Source organism: Eretmochelys imbricata, chromosome 1 (genome assembly GCF_965152235.1).
Source record: "Eretmochelys imbricata isolate rEreImb1 chromosome 1, rEreImb1.hap1, whole genome shotgun sequence".
Classification (NCBI taxonomy): domain Eukaryota; kingdom Metazoa; phylum Chordata; order Testudines; family Cheloniidae; genus Eretmochelys; species Eretmochelys imbricata.
This window is the reverse complement of record NC_135572.1, coordinates 124236265-124256061: the sequence shown is the minus strand read 5'-3', so window position 1 is coordinate 124256061 and position 19797 is coordinate 124236265. Positions and strand designations below refer to the sequence as shown.

The 19797-nt window shown below is 43.1% G+C and overlaps 1 protein-coding gene across 3 annotated transcripts in view; it reads left to right on the top strand.

Annotated features, from left to right (window-relative positions):
* Positions 1-12095, top strand: part of CYFIP1 (cytoplasmic FMR1 interacting protein 1) — a 129504-nt gene extending 117409 nt beyond the window's left edge. For all 3 annotated transcript variants that reach the window (XM_077814928.1, XM_077814920.1, XM_077814939.1), the window contains exons 27-31: positions 3966-4038; positions 5334-5428; positions 7103-7341; positions 8218-8365; positions 11359-12095. In XM_077814928.1, coding sequence (XP_077671054.1) covers positions 3966-4038; positions 5334-5428; positions 7103-7341; positions 8218-8365; positions 11359-11523 — 720 coding nt within the window. In that variant the 3' untranslated portion in view covers positions 11524-12095. The remainder of the gene's footprint in view (positions 1-3965; positions 4039-5333; positions 5429-7102; positions 7342-8217; positions 8366-11358) is intronic.
* The last annotated feature ends 7702 nt before the right edge of the window (positions 12096-19797 follow it).

The following is a 19797-nucleotide window of genomic DNA, read 5'->3' as shown; positions in this document are numbered from 1 at the left end:
CCTCTAGTTTAATGTGTGTGACACTTTCCATTATAAGACCTTGTTCTTCTTTGAGTGCTTGCTGATTTCCATTCCACGTTAGCGTGCGCACGCTGTGTGCGCAGTCGCTGCAGATCTTTCCCTCAGCGGTATCCGTCAGGCTGGCTCTAGCACCCTCTGGTGCCATGCGCCAGTATAAGGGTCCTAGGCGGCCCCGTGCCCTCTCAGTTCCTTCTTTACCGCCTGTGACCGCCACTGGAACAACTTCCCTTGCCTTGGCCAGGCATTCGTGGGTGGTTCTGTTGTTCTGTTCTTTCACGAGTTTAGTTACCTTCAGTTTATCTCTTCTAGTAGTAGTGTTATACACGTAGACCCCCACTTGCTTAGAAGAACATCCTCTGCCCTTGGGGCCTGGCATGCCCCAGTATCTGGGCTTCAAACCCTGCGCCTCCTGAGGCATGCTCATGCCGGTGAGTGACCTGCACTCCAGGTGTCTGAAGTGTCTGGGGGAGGCTCACATACGAGAACGTTGCCAGATCTGCTGCCAGTTCAAGCCTCATATGAAAAAGGACAGGCGGGCTAAGCTAAGGTACATCCTGATGGAAGCTGCACTCAGACCAAAGTCCGAGCCAAGCCGGTCGGACTCTGCGCTGAGTACCTCAGCATTAGTGTGGAGTGCTATTCCAGCAGCGACTCCTGTATGCCGGCAAGCAGCACCGTCGACTCCACCCTGCTCATAAGTCCAGTGCAGCACCGTCCTCGGACACCGGGTGAACGTTGTGGTGCCAGCGGGACGCAGTGCTGTCTGCCCCAGAGACATTTGCAGCAGTCGGACCTAATGGCTCTCCTGGTTCCGCAGACCCCAGCGGAGCAAGTTCTGGCACCGGTGAGGTCATCAAGCAGAAGGAAGCATGTTGCCCCAAGCTCCTATCCAGCACTGATACCAACCTGCTGATGTTAGCGAAGACTTCCTGCTCCAGCGCTGTTCCCTGGACCCTCGGCTCTGGCTGACGGAAGCGAGGGGTACCATCTCCCATGGTCCTCTCGAGCCAACTTGTCCTCAGAGTCAGAGGTGGAGTCCTGCACCCAACCGAGGGACCAATAGCAGTACCCAACCTACGGTCCATCTGATCCCGGTGGGGGTGCTCCTCCAGGCGCCTGGCCCAGTGGGCAGTGATCAGTGCCAGTCCAATGGCCTTTTTGGAATCTATTGGATATCCCCCCGGTATCAGGACCGCCTTCCAGTCGTTTGTACTTGGTGGCGTCTGAGAGAAGGGCCGCTCTGTCAAAATTCAAGGACTCTCTGCCACAGGAATCCAGACAGGAATTCTCCGCTCTGATGGAGAAAGGGAAGACTAGCCAGGGCCTCCCTTCAGGCTTCCCTTGACATAGCTGATAGAATAAAGGCATCAGCAGTGGTCATGCAAAGCTGCTCTTGACTCCAACCCTCAGGACGATCACCCGAGGTTCAGCAGCCCATTCAGGACCTTCCGTTTGAGCTTCCCTCTTCTCTGAACAGACAGATGCAGAATTCCCTGGCCTGACAGACTCTAGAGCCACCATCAGTGGCCCCTGGGCTTCTATGCCCCCGCATCTTAGGGAAAGCACCCTGGTCTGCTTCCCGGCTCTGTCTCGCCAAGACCGTTTAAGAAACGAGGCAGGGGTTAAGAGCGCGTGCCACAGCCACCTTTCACCTCTACCTCATTACTGGGCTCACACAGACCTCCACAAGGTCCCAAGCAGAATTTTTTTGAAGGGGCACACTTGAGGGGCGTTCTATCAGTTCCCATACCAAATTCTGCCCCTTCCCCCACCCCTTGTTTCCAGACAACTCTCCTATTTCAGCCTGGCATGGTCCCGTATCACATCAGGCCACTGGGTGCTGAGAACAGTGGGAAAAGATTGCAGGTCCCCTCCCCAGTCTTCCTCGCCAGGCCTTATGCAGTCAGCTCCTCGGCACCCTGAGTCATCAAAGCACTCACTTTGACGAGACACTCGAGGTCAATATCACAATCCCCTCTGCACTAGATCCAGCTACCCCCATTTTCCAACCACCTTTCTTATGTCCTGGACGCCTGGACCCAAATCACCTAAGACCACTGGGTTTTCAGCACAATTCCTGTCCACCCCACCTTTCCATCCCCCCTCCCTGTCCCTCTTTAGAGACCTGTCTGATGGAGCAAGAAGTCCACTCACTCCTTCGGGTGGGAGCTGAGAAGAAGGTTGCCTTTCACTTGAGAGGAAAGAGGTTCTATTCCTGCTTCTTCCTAATTCCAAAAGCCAAAGCAGGTCTAAAGACTCATTTTAGACTCATTTGGCCTCGACTACTACAACATTCAGATAGTCCATTCAAAATGCTACTGCTAAGATCTTCCTGGCTCTTTGTTCTGACCACAGCACCCCTCTCTTGAATCCCTCCTCTGGTTCCTTTTTCACCTCTCCAACTCATATAAGCCTCTTGTCTCTACCTTTGCAACATAGCCCCATCCTAACTAGCTGATTGCACCCCCCCGCCATTGCTCTGGCAGCATTCCCAGCCTTTACCACCCAGCAGTCAACCTTCCCCATAAGCACCTTCATGCGACCCACATTGCCCTTTATGCAAGGGGGAACAGCTCCCTGATGCTATCCATACAGCTCTCCTTAGGCTAACCTTTGCCATGATGACTATGTTGTTGTCTGCCTATCAGCAGGCAAGGATGTTATGACTGTCCCTCTTCTCCTTCTTTTTTCCTGCTCCCTTACTCTAATTTCCCCACTTATTGCCATTCTTCTACGCCCATTAAAAATGCAAAACCTGTCACTAACAAAGCTGTGCCAGTTCTTCATCGAATGCATTTGTTTGTAGGTTTTTGTGAGGGAAGGAGGGCAAGGAGAGATCCAAGGCGCCCCGGTGTGTGCAACGTACTTGACCTACAGAAGCAACAACTGTGTGTGATACCCTCTAGTGTCCCGGAGCCCTACTCTTCATGTGCTTGTGTCTTTCTTAGATTGTAAGACTTCTGGGCAGGGATTGCCTCTTACCTATGTGTCCAGTGCTCAGAAGTACCATGGGGCTCCAGTCCCAATTAGGCCTTTGAGTGCTACCACAATATAAATGTGTACTACTGCTACTAATTAGATTGACTGTTAGAGAAGTTTACTCACTGTGGGTAAATGATTTAATTTCTTTGGAAAAGGGCCAGTTCCTTGTGTTTGATTGAAATAAGTCATGGAACATGAAATCGTCTCTCCTCTCTGGGGATTGTTAAAACCATTAATGTTAATGAAAAATAAAAATGAAAACATACTATTTCTCAAGTTTGGTTCTGAAGAGGCCTCAGATGAGTCTAGCTCTTATCTCAGGTTCTGCTCTTGGCTGTTTCATACACTGAGAACATACAGGGATTTCCAGAAGCAAGCACATCCAACTTTATGGATATTTTTTAATATTTGTGAAACAATTTTATTTTTTTTATTCCTTATAGTTTAAAGATTTGAAATGTTCCATGCTGGGCCCCCTCTCTCCCGTGCCATTAGTTTTCTGCATCTGAGACTTTTTTTCTGGGAGACATGTTTCTGGGTGATAATGGGTTATGGGAACAGTGTTGGTAAAAATAAAAACATAACTCACTGCTTTGTTCACATTTGTGTGTGTCTACACAGGAGCCGTCTGCCACTTTAACACAGAACTTCGTCATTCTGCATTTGTCTTTTCAATAAATAGCCTCTGTCCTTTAAGAACTGCCAACCTCTGGGTGGGTAGAGTTGCTGTAAATCTTTGTGAATCCAAGGTAACCTGCAAAAGCCAAATTGCTGCTAAGTACTTCTGTGAAAAGGGAGCCAAAAGCAGCATGTGTTTGTTCTAACTGTAGATGCTTGGTGCCCTCTGGTGTCAGCCGCTATTTGTTTTAGAATGTCAGCATGGTTTTAGAAGCAGATTTTGGTGCCCTTGACATGCTGTTGTTTTTTAACTCCTAAATGCTTCTTGTTTCTTTTTGTTCTAGTCGCTAGAGGAAGTTTGTGACCTGTTGCATGCTGCACCGTTCCAGAATATACTACCAAGGGTTCATGTCAAAGGTATGGGCTGGACGAGCATTTGTTCTCCAGCAGTATTACCCCCGATGTTGCTTCCTTGTTGGTGAATTCATCATTCTGAAACTTTCTTTACACAAGAACTATTCATTTGCAACGACAGCAAATTCCTGAGTATCTGCAAGCCTGAAAATTGTACAGGACACAGAAAAGCAGGAGGCCTATAATCAGGGCCCCTGGGGGTGGGGTGATCGAGAATGCTCTGTGCAGCACACTGGTGATATGCCCACTGCTGCCTCATCCCCACTTGGTGATGAGGTTGGAGAATGCTGGACTTGCTATGAGGTCCCATCCTTCATATCAGCCTTGGCTTGTAGGTGTGCAAAATAAACTTGGGGATGGGGAGGGTTAGGGCTGGATCCTGCAAGGTGCTGAGTACTGTCTCACTGATCCAGCAAAGCACAACCACATGCGTGATTGCCACAGACTTTTCACATGCTTAAATGCTTTGCTGAATTACCTTGCAGGATTTGTTCCTTCAAGTCTATCTTCTTTTCTCCCCTTCCTGACTGCTGGAAGGTGAGCTGCTTCCGTTCCCCATTTTATCCTTCTACCGCTCTTTTTTTTTTTTGGGTGGTCCTCTTTTCCTACTTCTGCCCCACTACCAGCAGCAGCAGATCTATCTATGCCTCTGCTCATAGGATTCACATAAATAACAAAGTGAAAGAGCCTTATCAGATTTATTGCAGTTACTCGAGTCCCTGTAGACAGCCATTTGACTAACCAGAGCATTGCAAATTTTGTTCATCCAATCACCAGAGAACATTTCCTACTCACTAGTGGTGAGTGTTGGGGTTTTTTGGTGGGTATTTTTTTTTTAATCTTTCCATATATAAAACACCTTCAGTATAACCCCATCCTCTGAAGGGAAGTATTTTGCATGTGATAAGGGTGATTTTAATTGTCTAAGTATGCATGGGGGTTATAGACAGCATAAGAGCCTTGTTTTGAGGGCAGAAATGAGTTAATAACAAAATGAGTTTCACTACTAGTTTTTGCCTGTATAGTTAGTTTCTTTAAACTTGAATGTATAATGTAACATTGTTAAAGGAATAAACCTGTCAGTGGATACTATGCATCAAATAAAATGCATACTGAAGAAAAAGCAAGCCATTTTGAATGAAATTACCCATCAAAGGAACAAGTTACACAACTCCTACTGTGACAAAAATAAACTGCAATAAAACCACGGATTTCTGTACAGCAATGTTCTTTGTTTATAAAGTGAAGTCACCTAACTTTAAAGGATAACGTGGGTTGTTTTTTTTTCTCTCTTTCAGAGGGTGAAAGACTCGATGCTAAAATGAAAAGACTAGAATCAAAATATGCTCCACTCCATCTTGTTCCTCTGATTGAAAGATTAGGAACGCCCCAGGTAATGTCCTACGTTTTGTGCCCCAGACATTTTATGCAGAAATATCAGTGCACAAGAAACCTGAGACCCTTACAATATCAGTAGCCATGTCAGAATTACAAATGTCACACAAAAATTGTTCACACAGTGGGGCCTCTAGTAAATCCATGGATTCAGTAAAGTTGGTCAGCAGCTTGTGTGCACAGGTGGCTTATTGTCTGAATGTTTGGGACAGTGCAGAGGTGACATTTTAGGTTTTGGGAGAGGATTAAAGTGTTAATTTCCATGCACACTATTGTAATATAATGTGTAAAGCAAAGGATTTGCACCCAAGGGGCTCCCAGTTCAAATTCCACCAAAAGCAACTGATTTTCTCTGTGACCTTTTAAAAAAGTCATTTGTTCTCTTGTGATTCAGTGAACAAATTGGATAAAATCAGAACCTTTTTGGAAACCAGCTGTTCTATTTGATCTGAGCTTTCCTGGAAAATTCATTACCAACAGAGAACATTCTTCCTCCTCAATGCCTTGTCAGTGAGCTGCTCTTGCTGTCCAGAGGCCATTCTCCTCTGTGTCCTTGTAGAGTTTCATTCCCCATTTGCTTCAACAGCTGACTCCTTGTACTTGAGAGACAGGGATTTGGGGGGCCAAAAGGGAATGATGTCAAGTATAGAGTTCAGACTACCTTTAGCACTCTGCGTAGAGTTAGGTGAACTGTGCTGAGCAAGCAACAGTCCCGACCGCAGAGAACTTACAATGGGAGGGCATAAGCTGGTACAATATAGAGAGAGCAAGTATTGATTATAAATCTCAGTTTACTACAGTGGTACAGATCTCTTCATGCTCACTTTGAAGCACATCAGCCTCTGATAGCAGCAGGCCAGGGAATCAGCAATAAGTGAGGGAGGGACCATTACCTGGGTCTGCCAGCAGACAACAGAACACACCAATTTTTGTCTTCTGACTCATTTCAGTTAAAAAAAGCAACCAAACAAAAACCAACCTTGCAAACCTTGGCGCAGTACAGCAGCGTCTGACCTTTCCACTCAGAAAGCCTTTAAAAACTTCTCTTCCATTGAGCGGGTGAAAAAATTAACCCAGATATTTCATTGTTGGTGTTTTCTGGCTTCCATATTTCACTTGACCCTTGACTCCAGGAGACCTTAAAAGCACTGGTTCAAAAAGAAGAGTCAAAACTAGTGACCCAGCTAGAAATACTACTTTTGTTTAAACAACTCAGTCTGAATTCACTTGAATGAATCTGCTCCAAGGTGAAGTGCAGAACTGGAATTGGGGCATGCAGGTAAACTGTTTTACAGCACTCTTGGAGTGTGTCTACACAGCAAATTAAAACCCACGGCTGGCCCGTGTCAGCCGACTTGGGCTCACAGGGCTCGGGCTGTGGGGCTGTTTCACTGCGGTGTAGACGTCTGGGTGGAAGGGCCCCAGAGCTTTGCTCCAGCCCGAGCCCAGAAGTCTACACAGCTATGAAACTGCCCTGCAGCCTGAGCCCCAGAAGTTGGCTGGCACAGGCATCTTGCTGTGGGGTTTTCTTTGCTGTGTTTTCAGATCAGCATAACACCCTAATAGAGCTTCATCCTGCGCTAATATAATGTTTTCAGACAAACCATACCTCCCCCATAACTAATCTGAAATGCTGTTTCATTTACTTTTTATTTCGTCCTCTCAATCTTAGCAAATTGCAATAGCAAGGGAAGGAGATTTGCTGACCAAGGAACGCCTCTGCTGCGGCCTATCCATGTTTGAGGTCATCTTGACCAGGATTCGGACCTTCCTGGATGACCCAATCTGGCGTGGCCCCCTTCCCAGCAATGGTGTGATGCATGTGGATGAATGTGTGGAATTTCACCGTCTCTGGAGTGCGATGCAGTTTGTGTACTGCATTCCTGTGGGAACACACGAGTTTACTGTGGAGTATGTATCGTAGGCTTCCAATTATGCACTTGTTTGCAACAGAACTTTATTGTATTTCCCAGCTAGAAGTGGTGATACAAAACATAATGCTGGTGTTCATATTTCTGACATAGCTCAGTGAGGCAAGCCCAGAACAAAGAACAAGGGATTGAGAGGGCCTATTAGCACAGGAACACAGATATTAATTGTATCTTTTAAAAATCATGTATTTTTACGTTGGTACATAATAGAAGGTCCCATAAGGAAGAGATCCTAGCGTACACCTCTCAACACCAGTGATGCTTACCCCACTACGGTTGCTGAATTTAAGTAAAATAACTTTTATAAGCAATTTATCAGGTACTTGCTTATTTTCTGTGGGTTAGCAGCAGGAATGAGAATTCAGAAGTTAGTGTCCTGCAATCTTCAATTCTTTAGTTCTTTGCATTATGTTTGTCAGTTTTCAGAAGGAAAGATTGAGCTATCATTTGCCTGTCATTGGCCAGTTGTTGATGGGAAGTCTTAGGACATTGCTCCCCTTAATCCACAGGGACCAAATAAATGTGGTGGTGTGGCATTGTCAGTTTGTTCTGTTGGTTAATGTGACAGTAGCACTGCTGCAGAGGAATGGGAGCAAATATTTTTGGAAGAACTTAAAATTGGATAAAGATTTTCAGCATTTCTAGTGCTTGCAGTTTCTAAATATTGTTCATTTAATAGAGAATGATCCTAAATGAGAGGGTTTTAAACCTCAGCCTGGAAAACATCTTATGCATGGTTTTTAGACTCCTATTTTTTGAAGAGAAAATGTCCGATGACTCAATAGTTCATGCTAACTGGTTCTTGGGAGTTTTAGGTGAAATATACAATTTTCATAGACTTTGTACTCTATTACAGACAGTGCTTCGGAGATGGGCTGCACTGGGCTGGCTGTATGATCATTGTGCTTTTGGGACAGCAGCGTCGCTTTGATGTTTTGGATTTCTGCTACCATTTACTGAAAGTACAAAAGCATGATGGCAAAGATGAGGTCATCAAGAATGTGGTATGTTGAAAATATTGGTTTTGTACTCATTTGCAATGACTTGTTGGAAAAAACTGGAATTATTTGCATGGAGCTGCATGGTATCTGTAACCATCACCGTTTAAAGTGGAGTCAAAGCCCAAGGTTATGCAGTAGAGCATTTGCTAATAGCACTCTATGTTCGGGTTGGCATTTTAATTGAGCCAACCTTTACCTTTCATTATGACATGGGTTTTCTTACATTTAATGAAACAGATGATGCCATCTAGATGCACATATGTACCTTTAGAACAGGGCTAGTCCTACTGAAGTTCTAATCCCCATGTCCAAGGACTATTTCAGGAATTCTGATAAGCAGAGTGGATCTTTAAAAACAAAATTTTAAGTGGTTTTTTGCATCTACCACTGGTTGGAAAACATTCATAACTTATCCAGACCACACCCCACCACTGGGGCAGACTTAAGAGAGTTGGCACTATTTCCTCTTTCCATTACATAAGGTGGCCATACTGGGTCAGACCACTGGTCCATCCAGCCCCCAGTATCCTGTCTTCTGACAGTGGCCAATGCCAGGTGCCCCAGAGGGAATGAACAGAACAGGTAATCATTGAGTGAGCCATCCTCTGTCGCCAATTCCAAGTTTCTGGCAAACAGATACTAGGGACACCATCCCTGCAAATCCTGGTTAATAGCCATAGATGGACCTATCCTCCAGGAACTTACCTAGTTCTTTTTTTAACCCTGTTATAGTTTTGCCAGAGGATGTTGTGAAGGCCAAGGAGTTCCACATGTTGACTGTGCATGGTGTGAAGAAATACTTCCATTTGTTTGTTTGTTTGTTTGTTTTAAATCTGCTGCCTATTAATTTAGTGACCCTTAGTTTTTATTATGAGGAGTAAATAACACTTCCTTATTTACTTTCTCCACATCAGTCATGATTTTATCGACCTCTATCATATCCCCCCCTTAGTCTTCTCTTTCCCAAGCTGAAAAGTCCCAGTCTTATTAATCACTCCTCATATGGAAGCTGTTCCATGCCCCTAATCATTTTTGTTGCTCTTTTCTGTACTTTTTCCAGTTTCAATATATCATTTTTGAGATGGGGCAACCCAATCTGCACACAGTATTCAAGATGTGGGCACACCATGGATTTATATAGAGGCAATATGATATTTTCTGTCTTATTATCTATCCCTTTCTTAATGATTCCCAACGTTGTTTGCTTTTTTCACTGCCGCTGCACATTGCTTGGATGTTTTCAGAGAACTATCCACAATGACTCCAAGATCTCTTTCTTGTGTGGTAACAGCTAATTTAGACCCCATTGTTTTATATGTATAGTTGGGATTATGTTTTCCAACATGCATTACTTTGCATTTATCAACATAGAATTTCATCTGCCATTTTGTTGCCCAGTCATGCAGTTTTGTGAGATCCCTTGTAATTCATCACAGCCTGCAGTCCCTGAATAGTTTTGAATCATCTGCAAATTTTGCCGCCTCACTGTTTACCCCTTTTTCCAGATCATTTATGACTATGTTGAACAGTACTGGTCCCAGTACAGATCCCTGGGGGACACCACTATTTACCTCTTGCCATTCTGAAACTGACCATTTATTCCTACCCTTTGTTTTCTATCTTTTAACCAGTTACTGATCCAGGAGAGGACCTTTCCTCTTATCCCATAACAGCTTACTTTGCATAAGAGCCTTTGGTGAGGGACCTTGTCAAAGGCTTCCTGAAAATCTAAGTACACTATATCCACTGGATCACCCTTGTCCACCTGCTTGTTGATAGCCCTCAAAAAATTCTAGTAGATTGGTGAGGCATGATTTCCCTTTACAAAAAACAAGTTGACTCTTCCTCAACAAATCGTATTAATCTATGTGTGACAATTCTGTTCTTTAATATAGTTTCAACCAATTTGCCCATTACTGAAGTTAGGCTTATTGGCCTGTAATTGTCAGGCTCACCTGTGGAGCCTTTAATTAAAATTGGCGTCACATTAGTTATCCTACAATCAACTGGTACAGAAGCTGATTTACATAACTCTTGGGTGAATACCGTCTGGTGCTGCTGGCATATTACTCTTTAATTTATCAATTTGTTCCAAAACTTCTCTAATGACACCTCAATCTGGGACAGTTCCTCAGATTTGTCACCTAAAAAGAATGACTCAGGTTTGGGACCCTCCCTCACATCCTCAGCTGTTAAGACCGATGCAAAGAATTCATTTAGTTTCTCTGCAAGGGCCTTATCCTCTCTGAGTGCTCCTTTAGCATCTTGATCATCCAGTGGCCCCATTGGTTGTTTAGCAGGTTTTTGGCTTCTGATGTACTTAAAATTTTTTTTGCTGTTACTTTTTGAGTCCTTGGCTAGCGGTTCTTCAAATTCTTTTTTGGCCTTCCTAAATATATTTTTACATTTCACTTGCCAGAATTTATGCTCTGTTCTATTTTCCTCAATAGGATTTAACTTCCACTTTTTAAAGGATGCCTTTTTGCCTCTAACTGCTTCTTTTACTTTGTTGTTTAGCCACAGTGGCACTTTTTTGGTCCTCTCTGTTTTTTAATTTGAGCCTCGATTATGGTGTCTTTAAAAAGTTTCCTTGCAGGGATTTCACTTTTTGCGCTGTACCTTTTAATTTTTGTTCAACTAACTTCCTCAGTTTTGTGTAGCTCCCCTTTCTGAAATTAAATGTTACCATAGTAGGCTGCTGGGGTGTCCCCCTCCTCCACTCCCCCCAGGGATGTTAAATTTTATTAGATTATGGTCACTATTACTAAATCAAGAATTGCCTCTCCTCTGGTGGTTCCAGGACTAGCTGCTCCAAGAAGCAGTCATTTAAGGTGTCAAGAAACTTTCTCATACTTATGGCCAGACTGGTTCATGAGGTGCTGAATTGGCAGAAGTCTGCTGGGTTGAGGCAGTTGCTCTCCTTGGTTTTATCAAAGGCTGGTTCTGATTTTTTATCTCAAAGCTTCTTTTCTGAATGTATGTTTTTGACATTGCAGCCTTTGAAGAAAATGGTTGAGAGAATTCGCAAATTCCAGATCCTGAACAATGAGATAATTACTATTTTGGACAAATATATGAAGTCTGGTGATGGAGAAGGTACACCCGTGGAACATGTGCGCTGCTTCCAGCCCCCTATCCATCAGTCTCTGGCTAGCAACTAAGCGTGGAGAGACATCCTTGCTTTTTACTTTAGTGGCAGTACTTTTTCACCTAGTTAAGCTCTAAGCTTAAAAGGAGGAAAACCCTTGTAAGGAATATACCCTAATCTGTATTTCATTATTTCCTGTGCCTTTTGAAGGGTGGTGCTTTGTCATCTTCAGTCTCCAAGCACAGTAATTGTATACAGTCCATACTTATTTTTCTAGACTAAAATTTTATATACTTTGATAAAAAGCCTGCAATGTAAAGAAAAAGGCTTAGTGTCTTACAAACCCCTCTGCATCCCTCACCTGCTGTGATCATTTTAGACTGGATTGGTTCAAACTGGTTTTCCCTCATCTGTCAAAATATGAGTCAGGGTGGTTAAAAAAACATGAGGTTGTTTTGGGTTTTTTGTAGAAACATTTAAAAAAAATTGACTGTAATTGTTTATGTATTAGAAAAGCATTAATTGCTTGCTTAGTCTTTATAAAAAGAAGGTTCCTGCGGGTGCTTTGTGAATAATTTTTTTCCTTGGCAAAATTGCATTGTGTGATTAGTGATTATGGAAATAAAGGCTAATTAATTAAAATTCTCACTTTTTAAGCAGTGATTCTTTGGAGGTGGTTGATACTCACTACATTAAACTAATTATTTTAAAAGTTCTAGCACAGTGGGGGGTCTGTTCACTCTTCCTTTTGAAAACTTGTATCATACAGAACTCATTTTCTGGTTTGAGGTTATTAAAAATGAAAAAGTTTTCTTTACAAGTTGAGGTTAAGCAATCCCTGTTTAAAATGATCTTTTGAAAGGGATCCTTGCATACACTGAACTGTTGTAGCCTATATCATCACACTTAGCTTTAATGATACTAATCATTACTATAGGGGAGAATATTTAAATTATATTATGTGACCCCTGCTTCAGTAAGTTTGTAAAACTTCTTTGGCTTTAATTCAGATTGTACTGTTGCAACATGATCACGTATACCTGGAAAGTGTTTGACCGGTTGCCGTTTGACTGGTGAACAATACGGACTTACCTGGTGTTGTGTCTTTGTCACATTGTACGGTCTCCACAGCTACTCTTCCAACAGCTGTTAACAGCATGTAAGATGTTCCTAGCATGGCCATGAATGGCTAACGATCTATGTCTTGGACAGAGGTTACATTTGCAAATGATATTGAAGCTGCTCTTTCTACCCAGTATGCTGTAAGAAAATCTTCTGAGGATACAATCCTTTAAACCAGTGATGGAGGAGAGCAAAACAAAGGGACAAAGTCAAATTCTAGTGTATCCTCTCCCTGGACCTCCTGCACAGCATGACCTATGCCCCTGCTCACAAGTCCTGACATTTTTGGAAAGCTAGGAGCCAGAAGGAATGAGTATAGTAATGTGTAGAAGTAATAGCTAAGCAGGAGGATGAGACTAGTGGTTAAGAAGACATTGAGGCAGTCTTAAATAGCTGTAGGAGAAATTTTTTCTTGGGGGAACAGAAACTAGAGTGAATAAGCTAATTTTAGTAATTCTGAGCAGAAAAAGATGGGGGCATTTTAAGGGCTGGTTACCCACAAACTTGCATCAGAATAACTACATTGGATTTAATTAGCCCCTTTTTTTTAAGTGCATCCGGTTCACATGAGCTGTTGCTTTAGAATATAAATGTCCCACTTCAATTTTGCTTAAACTTTTCTGATGGGAAAGAGTGTGGTGGATGAAGTTTACAGTTTGGGAAACGGGAGGGAGGGTAATTCACCTGCAGCGGTTCCCTTATTTTGCATACCCTCTCTATGCAATAAAACTCTACCTTAGTACTACAGACACAAAAACCCTTATCTAGAGACTAACTCACTCTTCCTTGGTGCTGTGCTTTGCACCTCAAAATTCTACTAGAATTTCTAACTAATTCTTTAGCTCTTCAAAGTACCATATCAACCCAATTCTGATAGCTCAAAGACAGAGCGGAGGCAATGTTCCATTTCACCAATACTTAAATTGGCAAGTTAAGTGACTTGCCTGAGATGCACTATAGTTCAGGTAGCCCCCTGCTCAGAGAAGAGTTTTAATCCTGGTTCTGGCTCTGACTTCCTCTGTGATACCTTAAGTAGGCCTTGACTTTCCTAAGAATTTTTTTTTTAATGTGTTAAAATCCTAGTGTGTACAAGGCAAAATGCAATTCCTACATGTTAGCTGGCAATGGTAAGTCCTAGGAGTGACCTTCTAGTTTTCTTCAACCAACTAATGTGTTAAAACTGCAACTTGCCTTGTCCACACTAAGATTTTAGTAGGTTAAAAAATACAAAACAAAACCAAAAAAACCCACAATGTAGCCATGAGTAAAATGTCAAAAGCACCTTAGGCCCTTAAACGTTTGTCAATTTTGAAGATTGAGCTTAAGTCCCACTGAATCTCAGTGTAACAAGAGTTTGCACACACTGTAGCGCTGTAACTGTATTGATACAGCTAAAACAGTACAACCCACTTATGGGTTGACTAGGGCTGCTAGGTGCTACAGTAATACAAATAATAAAAGTGCTTATAGCTTATTCCTCTTCCTATACAGCAATAAGCTATACCACTATAAGGCACCTTTTTTTACTGGTAAAACTGAATGCACACTAGGGTTTGTACCAATTTAACTATCCCAAACCAAACCAGTTTTGTGTTCGTGGACCAGCTCTTTTGACAATAGAATTTAAGCTCTTAAATCACTTGTGTGCTTTTGGGACTTCTACCCTCAACCTCTAAATGTCTTTCTCCATCTGCAAAATGAGGATAAGTGGGAAAGTTATTCAACTGGATCTGTATATTCCCACCTCTGGGTATCACACTGCCTAGTGGTGGCTCATGGTAGAACCATGTGCAACCAGTTCTTACTGTTAGAGCACTTGTGCCCCCTCCTGCAGCTCCCCTTAGCACCCCTGAACATTCTGAGAGGGAGGTTATATGTGGGTCACAGCCCCCTCTACTACTTCAGTTATTCCCAACTGCTGTGACAAAATAAAATGAACTGCTCTGGTCCATTCAGATCCAGGCTTTTCTTCATTCTTAGTGTCTTGATATCAGTAAACTATAAACTACAGCTAAGTAGAGAGAGTTGAATTAGCTGGTATTTCAGTTCTGGGTGATGGTGGAACTGAAGGAGCTGAGATTCAAGAGGTGTGCTTCATGCCTGGCCGTTTTCCTGGCGTTGGATGATCACATTAGGTAACTGAACTGCTTGGACAAGGAACACTCTCCTGCGTGTTACATCTGTTGAATTTTCATGCCCAGACCTCGCCAGGAGAGGCAGAAAAGATTGTAAGTGCTTCTCCTTAAAGAGGGATATAAGGGTCCAGGCATTCATCTGATCTGAGACACCTGCTTTGGCTCCTGTGACGACTTCCAGCAAGTCAAAGCACCTCAAAGGTTCCAGGAAACTGGAACTTTCTTGGGTCCTACTCCAGATCCTGTGGCTCAGGCAGTCAGAGTTTTGAAGGCACTGTTGGTGGAGAAAGGCCAAACCACCTGCCTTTGAACTTACAGCCACGTTTGCTCCAGCTGTGTCGGATCCAAAAAAGGCAGTAAGGGAGGAGAGGAGAAGACCGACACTGTTAGATGTGACAAGGTGAGGGACACTATATCTTTTGTTGGACCATCTTCTATTGGTGAGAGAGACAAGATTTCAAGCTATACAGAGCTCTTCTTCAGGGTTAGGCTGTTAGAATGCCGGATCACATGTGTTCAGATTTGTTGGATCCGTCCAACTCTGTCATGGGCCCCCTGGCTCAGCTCCAAAACCCAATCCTGTTTCAGCTTCAATTTTGAGAACCAGTGGTATTTCATTGGCTCCTGCACTATCCTGCTCTTCAGCTCCAACCTCTGCTCTGGTTCTGGTTCCCTCTTCAAATCTTATGTGGACCCTTACTTTAGTGGCAGATATTCACTGTTCGGCTTCTGAGCATTCTTCTGATCTGAGTAAGAAATAGAGGATCTTGAGGAAGAGAGAGGCTAATGTTTGTCTTCACCTGAAAAAAGGAGAAGAGCAGGGGATTATTAGCCTCTCATCTGATCTGTCTAGACTTCCTCCTCCAGTCTCCTACAGTCTCCATGAAAAGCTTTCTCCCTGTTTATTTCTCTCCACCCTCTAGGACCATTGCTCTCATCTGTGTGGTCCAGCGCAGAGCCAAGGCTGGATCCATGTTTAGAGGAGGATAAAGGAGGAAGAGAACGGATTCCTCCTGGTTCATGCCTCCTTTTGCTCCTCCTCCTCCTGTGGATTTGTTCCCAGATCCAAGTTGCTGGGGAGTGGCAGTCCTGGGCTCTAAATGGGGTGCTGCTACAGGAATTTGTTAAGTTGTTATCCTTGTAGATGGAGAAGGGATGTTTCACCTGTAGTGAATCTGGCAGCTGAGAATCCCTGGACCCAGTTCCATTGGATCCATCTGCATCTCAGGTAGTGACACCTGATACTCTATCGAAAGAGGAAGATGAGGAGATTGAATGGTCTTGTTCAAAAAGCGCTGAGAGAGACTACAAACCTGATTTATCGTCTGCCTCTTTCCATTCTGAGGATGCTCTACAGTTCCATGACCTGGTGGGTCACACAGCATCCATATTGAATTTACCTTCAGTAGCTGTGGAGGAGACCTCCCATCCAGTGTTTGACATTCTTGGGGATACCTCCAAGAGCAGGATATCTTTACCAATTCTCAATTGCCTGCTGCAGCCTGCTAGGCTGTTAAAAGGCAGGAGTTGACCAATCTCCTTCTATCAGACACAAACCTGAGTGGTTTTTATATTTTCACGTGTCCTGTGCCTCGCCCTCACTCTGTTCAGAGATGCTGAGGAAAGGAATCAAAGGGGACATCAAGTGCAATACCCATAATACGCAGTCTCATCTTGAAGACATCCTGTTACAAGTAATCCAACTTCACTTATTCATCTGTAATGCCTCTTGTAGTTTTTCCCTGCCTTACAGCCAAAAACATTTGAGGCCTTTCATGGTTTCACCTACCCAGAAAAAAAGCAAGGCTCTGTCAATCATAGCTTAAGTATAAGGCCCTTCGGCTGTTGCTCTCCTTTTATCTTGGCTTTATCCTATAATTTCCCAGCTTTGCTTCATTTTTTTGCACTTTATAGCAGGAAAGAGAGAAGAAAAAAAATCATTAAAAGGCATATGATAAAAGAAGTCAGGTGCACGTTAAGCACTTCCAGAAAAAAGGAGCCAAAAGAATTGGAGGGAAGGGAAAGGAAGTGTGTCTAATTCATAAGGCAGAAGAAGAATGTACAATATTTACCTCTTTCACAGAGGGTGGGGTGAGTTCCTAACTGCATGCTTTATGTGCAAATTATAATAATAGAATTTGGTTTATTCCTCTCTGCCCTATTGAGCCCTGAGCACTACAAAATTACTTCAGTGTAATTACATCACTGAGGGGTGTGACTAATCCACACTGCCTGAGCGACATAGTTACACTGACCTAAGCACTGCTGTAGACAACGCTATGTTGGCCAGAGAGCTTCTCCTGCTGACAGCTACTGCCTCTCACAGAGGTGGAGTTATTACACCAACAGGAGTGTGCTCTCCTTGCTAATATAGCTCTCTGTTGGCTTAAAGTGTCTTCACTAGAAGTGCTATAGTGGCACAGCTTAGCTGCTGTACATTTGTAGGGTAGACATGCCCTGAGACTTACAGGCAAATAAAACACTATAAATATCTGTAAAGTGCAGTACACATTCTTGAGTCATAGCAAGTGGGGGTTGTAAGGCTTCATTAGTGTTTGATAAGCAAAGGGATAGCCTTGGGTGAAGGATATAATAAATGCACTTTTAGCAGCTAATCAAGCAAAGGACCCTAGCACAATAACTGACGCTTACAGGCGTTACCACTATTCAAAGCATGTACAAAAGCCTACATTAGCAGGTTAACATGTCAGGCATCCCAATATGTTAGTGATTCCGTATGGCCTTTAACTACACATTAAACTGTAAGTAGAAAACAGGGATACAGTCAATAACTAAAACCCTACCCAGCCAAGGGGGTGACAAAGTGCATTTTGGTGGGTATTTTTAATTAACTGAATGTACCCTCATTCATTAATACTCCTCATGTAAATAAGCAATATTTCAACGTTTAATTGTCAAACATTTCAACTCAGCTACAATTGGCGAAAAAGTTATCTTGGTTTAGGGCTTGTCCAGCAATGCTCATGGTTTAAAGGGATTACTACAGGCATTTGATTATGCTACCTTTTTTCCAGGAATGTAATAGGCTCAAACCAATCTACTTTTCAACTGTCATACTTGTAGACAGTTTTGGTCTGTAAAGTAAGTTTGCATTTAAGCTACTTTGAATGAGAGTTATTTAGCAGTACTTGATCTTGTTTTCCTCCTCATCAGAAGTGTCCTACTTGATAGCACTATTAATATTTAAGTGATTGTCAACAAGTTATTTACAAGGGGCCAAGAGACACACAGAGGCGAAACAGGGACATGCTGCATTCTGGATCAGAGTTAAAGTTGTGGAGTAACTTTGTAGAACAAAAACATTTCAGAACAAAGTATACATGGACTTAAGCATTGATATTGCTTATGTTGGGGGATTTGTGTTCCTTGTACTCAGAGGCTTTGTGTCTTATTGGAGCCATCCCTGAATTCTTAGGGAGTCCATGGTGCTTCCCCAAGAGATTAGAACTATTTTTCTGACAAAGTTTGTTTCATCTTTATCACCTGCCCCCTAAAACTACAGTAATGCACTCTCCTTGGAGAAGGTCTTGAAAGTGACTATCAATCAGGAGTGAAAGTAATTTACATTTCTTACCAGTACAGTCCAATTGCAAGCAACCCATCTCTCCTACATACTTCATGGATCCCTCTCATTACATGACTTATAGAAAATAAAGCAGCTGCTACTACTACCTCCTATACTGTCTATAATAAAACTTTAATATTGGAATAAGCCTGAAAAGTGAACACTCACTGTCACATTTTTCTCCTTGCTCTCCCTCCTCTTCCAACTAGGGGGCTCTGCGGGCTGCCCCCCCCAAAAGCACTCAGCAGGGGGACTGGCTGAGGGAGAAGCCTGCCACTGCATAAGAACAGTTTAAAGGCAGCTGTTTCCTATGGTTCAGACCATGGGATTAGGGGCCATTTCTGACATCTTTGTTAATTTCACTCACAGTTGTTGAGGGGAGGTGGTGCATGACCAAGGCAGGGGCAGTTCTTTTCTGCTCCCTGGATGAGGCAATCTCCAATAGTATAATACACAAAACTACAATCAAAATCAGGAACCATTTCCAAGTTCAGATCAATCCCATTCCCTCCCCAGCAGAGGATCATGGACTGTGATGCTTGTAGAGCCTCTTTGAAATGTTACTCTTTAAAAAAAAAAATTAGAGAACATGGAGAGAAGATGTTTCAGATTTATTTTAGGCAAAGCAGTTTTGCTAAAGCAACTAAAGATTCACAGGGAAAGCAAATAGCACAATAGACAAAACCACAAAGGGAGGGGAGGGGAGAACTGGATATTCAGGGAAAGTATTGTGCCTTCTTTGAAAGAAATAGTAATGTTCATTCCACCCTCTTTATATATTTCATTAAACACCTGAAATGTCCTTAGGACATAGGGCCAGATCTCTTTTTGTTTTGACAAAACTTTCTCTAAGCATCTTGTATATTTCATGAAGGTTATTCTAGTTGTCCTACCTTCCCCTACTACTAGCCACCCATAGGTGTGCTTCCTGCACCCTTTTATGTGTGTGGAAGGGAGATTACACAATCCTTGATATCTGACTTCCTTGGAACTAAGGAGGGGCTAGGGAAAACAGGGCACTGGCGGGCATGGTGCAGTGTAGCCCCCTGCCTTTTTTTTTGGCAAAAACCACAGCCAGCCAGGGGGAGGGGGCAAGGAGCAGTGCTTCACCATGCCTGCCAGTGCCCTGCTTTCTCTAGACTCTCCCTCCATACTGACTTACTTTCACCTCTGGTGGCTATCACTAAAATCAGTGAATGATCTGGACACCAGTTACCTGAGAGATGACCGCATCTTACCTGTGATTCACTGCAGTAGTTAAGATTATCTGAGCTATTCTTGCTCACTGTTGGAAGTGACCTTTCCAAGATTGCAGCAGGACTTTTGAATTGGATGGTTCTCACTTTTGGGAACTGACTGCCACTGATTGAGAAATGATATAAAGTGCATTCAAACACTGATTTGCCCTGTATAATTCCCCCCCCCCCCCACATACATTTAACCTACTACTACTAGTAGTAACTTTGCATTTCCACAAATAAAATAAAGCTTCCCACAGCTGCAA